The sequence below is a fragment of the Palaemon carinicauda genome, chromosome 20 (genome assembly GCF_036898095.1).
Source record: "Palaemon carinicauda isolate YSFRI2023 chromosome 20, ASM3689809v2, whole genome shotgun sequence".
In the NCBI taxonomy this organism is placed as follows: domain Eukaryota; kingdom Metazoa; phylum Arthropoda; class Malacostraca; order Decapoda; family Palaemonidae; genus Palaemon; species Palaemon carinicauda.
In genome coordinates, this window is record NC_090744.1 from 82,901,277 (window position 1) to 82,907,848 (window position 6,572).

Consider the following 6,572-nt stretch of genomic DNA (forward strand, 5'->3'; position numbering starts at 1 on the left):
CCTGTTTGAGCCCAAGGATGTGGAACAGGCAGCTGAGAGGTGGAGGAAATCCAATCAGGATTCTCTCCTCCAAAGGGCTCTCACATCGAAGCCCTACAAACCTCCAGCACCTCGACAACAACCTCGCCAGTCCAAGACGACGAAACCGGCAGCGAAGACAATGGTGTCCAAACAGCAGCTCTTTCTTGTCAAAGACAAGAGAGGCAAGAAGTCCTCCAAGGTAGGCAAGAATCCTAGGGGGAGCGGCCGAGGCCGCAAACACTAGGATTGCCAATCCCCCTGCATGTCCACCAGTGGGGGGATGCATACAAAGTTGCGCAATCAGGTGGCAGCAACTCGGGGCCGATTCCTGGACAGTTTCTGTAATCAGTCAAGGATATTGCATCCCGTTAATGACATCTCTTCCTCCCCTGACAGCGAATCCAGTGTCGTTGAGCTCCTATGCAATGGGATCGGCAAAGGGGCTAGCCCCACGGGCAGAAATCTAGACCATGTTAAAGAAGGATGATCTCCAAGAGGTCGTCGACGGGTCCCCAGGCTTCTTCAGTCGACTCTTCCTTGTAAAGAAGGCGTCTGGAGGCTAGACACCAGTCATCGACCTCTCAGCTCTGAACAGGTTTGTCAAACAAACTACGTTCAGCATGGAGACAGCAGACATGGTCAGACTTGCAGTGAGACCACAAGACTTCATGTGTACACTGGATCTGAAGGATGCGTACTTCCAGATCCCAATCCATCCGTCTTCAAGGAAGTACTTAAAGCCCCTATTACACATATCCGGTTTCCTACGGCCAACCTGGCCTACGGCGCTGTAGGAAAATTCTGGCTTACGGCGCCGTAGGAAAATTCTGGCCTACGGCTAGAGTTATTATACGTATTTGAACGGCCGGTGGCAAGTGGGTCAGTGTGGCACTGTTTGTGGTCGAGGAGTGAGATGTCTTCTCTCGACGACAATCTCGTTGCTATTGCTCTAGCATGCTGTTTGAAGGTGAAAACAAGAAAAAGGAAGATTTGGTCTAAACACTGGCTACGTAAACGACAAAAATACTCCCATGTTAACTTAATGAAGGAACTAGCGCCAGAAAAAGATGACTGGTTTAACTACATGCGAATGGATCATGACACATATTTGGAACTCTTTTAAGTCAGGTATCACTTTTAATAGAAAAAAAGGACACTTGCATGAGAGAAGCAATTAGTCCACATGAGCGGCTTTCAGCCACTTTGAGATTTCTTGCTACAGGAAGAACATATAGCGATCTAAAGTTTACAACAATTATATCGCAGCCTTCTCTCAGTGCAATAATCCCAGAAACATGTGCAGCAATCTACAAATGTTTAGGCCCAAAATATCTGAAGGTAAGTTTATTTTGCACAAATAACTATAATTTCTCGTTTTAGTATGAAACAATCATACCAGGTTAATTAAAAAAAATAAAGAAGTTTCACACTTTATTCCAGAGTATCCAAGGTTCATAAATGTACATGTGTACCTACATTACATTTGGAGAATATCATGTCTCATAATTGTAATCCGCACTTGGGCTTGGAGTAGGTACAGGAGTGCTAGACAGAGATGGAGCTTGGTAATGACTTGGGCTTGGAGTAGATACAGGAGTGCTAGATAGAGATGGAGCTTGGTAATGACTTGGAGTAGGTACAGGAGTGCTAGATAGAGATGGAGCTTGGTAATGACTTGGGCTTGGAGTAGGTACAGGAGTGCTAGATAGAGATGGAGCTTGGTTTTGGGCAATTCTTGAATAGGGCGTCAATGTGCCCATTTCACCCTCAAAGATAGCGTCATTTATTAGCTTTTTAACAACTGGATACATCCCCAGGTTTGCTAAATGCAAGCTTTGTAACCTTTTAGCCACATACATACCAAACACATCATATTCTGAATTTGGAGGTGCTTCCATCCTTTTTGTTACAAGGTCCAAAACGTTATCAGCTTTGCCTTGTACCGATCTGGGCCTTTTTGGTGGTGCCGGTAGGACTGATGTAGTATGCCGTGAAGGCAGTAGCGATGAATCATCCTCATGTTGGATTTCCCTCTTTTCAGTAAGATCGTCTTCTTGAGATTGCTGAAAAAAAAAATAAAATAATTAGTAACATAAACATGGAAATTCTGTTTTGAAAGAAAGAAATAGTAGTTCTAAAATTCTATAAGTAAAATAGGTATTTATTTAACCCTGGATAGGTACGGTCCTCGGACACCCCTTTAAGGGTATACTCGGACGCGAACGACCCCGACGCCAAAAAAAATTCTTGAAAAATCAGTTTTTGCAGTAACCTCCTTTTTTCTTTTGCCAAAAAAAACTTCAATGAATGCTTAAAACAACTGTAAAGATAAATACTACTCATCTGCAGAAAAACTATTTATTATAAATATTTTAAAAAATTAAGTAGAAAAAAAAAAGACCTGACATAAAAATTCATAAAAAAAAAGTTTATACATATATACACAAATCCTTTTAGGAATTGATTCTTGAATGTTTAGGACACATCTTGATGTATTTTGGATGAAGTCAGACCCATGGAGGTGAAGATCTGAAATGAGAAAAAAAGGGTAACTTTTTTTGGCCAAAAAAAAATTGTCCAAATTTCATGAATTTTTTTGGGTACCCAAATGAAATAGGAAGTGGCTAATTTTTTTAGGGAATAAACATATGTTATCCTAAAATAGAAATATGTAAAAAAATCTTCATTATTTTGTAAATTACATTTATATCAGGGGCCATATCTAAAGGTAATTTTTTGAGTACATGGAAATTTCGTAAAAAAATACATATATTTAATATATAATATGATATTTATGCAGGTAAAAATATACCAAAATATCACAAATTCTATAGGGAACAAGAATATATATAGATAGGGCAGCTTACGCTTCGGATATGTCCACAAAATGGCCGCCAACCACACTGACTCAGACTCCCTAATCTGCCACTTGAAATGTAGGAAGGGTATGTCAATTTCAAGGTGTTATTTACTAATCTAATTATTATTGGATATGCATAAAAATTGTATGGTGGGTTGCTGGATAATTGTCGATTATTTTACGACTATAAAATTAAAATTCTGACACAAAAAATTTTTTTTGAAGGGAAATAAAATCGAAAAAAAAAAGTAAAACAATATTTTAGCTAAAAAAATTTGATGATATTCAATCAAAAAAAAAGTAAACAAAATTTTCCGACAAATAAACATCTAGAGGAATCATTACTCTGTGATAGTTCCTTAGTACGTAGTAATTTTGAAAGAATTGGGAAAAAACAAAAAAATGGCAATCACCGGAAAATCGAACACATACCTATATATACGCCATATCTGGCTAAAAAAAAGATAGGCATGGGTAGCCAGATCATCTAGAAACACTTTCCAACACTATAAAATTATAAGTTTTGCGACACTACTTGCCAATTCCTTACGGTAACATGACTAAGCAAAAAAATGCAAAACAAATAAAAAGGGGCACTCGTGGAAAAATGGCCATTCTAATATACGGCATTTCAGAAAAAAAAAATTTCAGCCACGTGCTAGGCAAACCATCAAGGCATATTTTCCGACAAATAAACATATAAATGAAATATTACTCTGTGATAGTTCCTTAGTACGTAGTAATTTTGAAAGAAATGGGAAAAAACGAAAAAATGGCAATCACAGGAAAATCGAACACATACTTATATATACGCCATATCTGGCTAAAAAAAAAATAGGCATGGGTAGCCAGATCATCTAGAAACACTTTCCAACACTATAAAAATATAAGTTTTGCGACACTACTTGCCAATTCCTTACGGTGACATGACTAAGCAAAAAAATGCAAAACAAATAAAAAGGGGCACTCGCAGAAAAATGCCCAACATTCTAATATACGGCATCTCAGATAAAAAAAAAGACATGCACGTGTTAGCCCAACCATCAAGGCACACTTTCTAACACATAAACATGAAAAAAAAATCAATAATATACGGCAATTCCTTACTACGTAGTAAATTTTTACAAATATTGAAAAAAAACAGAAATTGGCAACCGCAGTTAAATACCCAATATACCAATAACTACGTCGTATCTGACAAAAACAAAATCACGCATGGGTAGCCAGATCATCTAGACACACTTTCCAACATTAAAAAAGCAAAAGTTTTACGACACTATTTCGCAATATCTTACGGAAAAATGACTTGGCAAAAAAATTAAAAAAAAATTAAAAAGGGACACTTGCGGTAAAATGCCCGACATTCTAATATACGACATCTCAGATAAAAAAAAAAAGACATGCACGTGTTAGCCCAACCATCAAGGCACACTTTCTAACACATAAACATGAAAAAAAAATGAATAATATACGGCAATTCTTTACTACGTAGTAATTTTTACAAATATTGAAAAAAAAACAGAAATTGGTAACCGCAGTTAAATACCCAATATACCAATAACTACGTCGTATCTGACAAAAACAAAGTCATGCATGGGTAGCCAGATCATCTAGACACACTTTCCAACACTAAACAAGCAAAAGTTTTACGACACTATTTGGCAATATCTTACGGAAAAATGACTTGGCAAAAAAATGAAAAAAAATGAAAAAGGGGCACTCGCGGTAAAATGGTCCTCGTGGTGATGAACGACATTTTAACTAAAAAAAAAAACATGCACATGGTAGCCAAACAATCCACCAAGACTTTCCACAACTGATAACCTATACAAGTTGCACCATTCTACGACAATTTCATAATACGTAATAACTTTGATAATTATGCAAACTACCTCAGAAGGGTAAACTCGGACGCGAACGACCCCGACGCGTCTCAGAAATCGGGGAAGGAGTACAGCTACAGCAATGCACATCTGGACACTACTAGAGCGTGTAGGGGAGACACCTCCTGCAGGTCGATCACCCACAAATTCAGTCACAGGGGTGAGTCACGTGAGAAAAACCTGTTTTTTTTTGACGCTCGGGGTCGCAAACGACCCACCGTACCTATCCAGGGTTAAATAACTTCCAGTTCATTCTAGCATAGTCTATAAACCTTATATGTGAAATAATTCTCTATTACTATTTTTTTTCAGTTCCCTTCAACACAGCATGAGTGGGAAGAAATCGCGAAGGAGTTTGAGAGAGTCTGGAATTTTCCACACTGTGTCGGAGCTGTGGATGGCAAACATGTTAAGATTGTGCAACCTCCAGAATCAGGATCATTCTACTGCAATTACAAGGGTTTCCATAGTATGGTACTAATAGGCATTGTCAATGCAAAGTATGAATTTATTCCTTGTGATTTCGGCATCAATGGACGAATTTTAGACGGAGGTGTAATAAATAGGACCACTTTTTATGACAAATTGTGCAAAGGACATTTAAATCTTCCGCATGAAAATAAAATTGAAGGTTCTGAAAAAGTATTACCTTATGTGTTTATAGGCGATGAAGCTTTTACTATGAGAACTGACTTTTTAAGACCCTTTAGTGAAAAGGTCTTATCATATGAGAGAAGGATCTTTAATTATCGCCTGAGCAGGGCTCGCAGAATTATCAAAAACGCGTTTGGAATTTTGGTTTCGCGCTTTCGTATCTTTCAAACTGCTATAAATTTATTGCCAAGAAATACTAAAAATGTAGTATTAGCTTGTTGTGCACTTCATAATTTTTTACGTGCAAAATGTATCAGGTATTCTATCCCAGATGATTCTGATGAACAAGCTGAAGATAATATGAGTCAAGTCGAACAATCACTAGCAGGCTTGCAAAGAGGGACTATGAGATACATTCATGAATTACTTTAATAACGAAGGAAAAGTTGCATGGCAGGACAATGTATAATATTCTTAGTTTGCTTTTCTACTGAATGGTAATGAGTTATCCAAATATTTAAATAAAGAAAGTGTGAATTATTCAACTGAATATTTGTAAGCTTTCTTTTGTTTGTAAATGAAATATGACATGATTATATATACATACCTCTTCATTGATTTCATGTGTATTAAGGCTCATGTTTGAAACAGATGGTTCAGATTCCACATTTTGGTCTTTGATGAAATGCATCAGATGAAAATAGAGTTTTGGCGTATAAATGGAGTCTGAACCGCTCCACAAACTTTTAGACGCTTGCACTTTTTTAAGCTCTTTATTGTATGAGCTCAAGTTGTTTATTTTCTTAACAACAGTATCTTTATTAGCACTAGGATCAATTTCTTGAAGTTTATTTACTAATTTACCATATGCTGCATTTCTCACTTCTCTGTTTGAATAATCCTTAGATTTAATGAACCACAAACATGGCTCATTTCGATAAATTTCTATGAAGTCACTCAAGAAATCACTGGCGTAAGAGCTTGCCATGGTGGCGAACTTCCACTGTCAGGTGCAGCCTCAGACGGATGTTATACCATACGGTGAGCAATTACACGCTACGTCCTTAGTCGTGACGTACGACGGCTGTACGGCCAACTTTAGTACTGGCGAAAGTTCATCCGGCCGGCCGTGGGTGAGCGTTCATACGGTCGATTTGCTATCACACGCTCCGGTTTCAACATATGCTAGCGTCACGACCGACGGCGCCGTAGGA

At 37.8% G+C, this 6,572-nt stretch overlaps 1 protein-coding gene across 1 annotated transcript; it reads right to left on the reverse strand.

Annotated features, from left to right (window-relative positions):
- Nucleotides 1-1,514: 1,514 nt before the first annotated feature.
- LOC137659937 (anti-sigma-I factor RsgI5-like) lies at nucleotides 1,515-6,346 on the reverse strand. The gene is made up of 2 exons (XM_068394695.1): nucleotides 5,966-6,346; nucleotides 1,515-2,084 (listed from the first exon to the last, which is right to left on the reverse strand). Exons 1-2 carry the CDS (start codon nucleotides 6,344-6,346, stop codon nucleotides 1,515-1,517), a joined length of 951 nt encoding a protein of 316 aa, XP_068250796.1.
- Between the last annotated feature and the right edge of the window lie 226 nt (nucleotides 6,347-6,572).

What these genes read in the sequence shown, in the direction of transcription:
- LOC137659937 (XM_068394695.1), bottom strand. Translation starts at nt 6,346, where the DNA reads ATGGCAAGCTCTTACGCCAGTGATTTCTTGAGTGACTTCATAGAAATT. An exon ending in CACATGAAATCAATGAAGAG is followed by an intron (nt 2,085 to 5,965) that starts GTATGTATATAT and finishes TTTTTTTTTCAG; the next exon opens with CAATCTCAAGAAGACGATCT.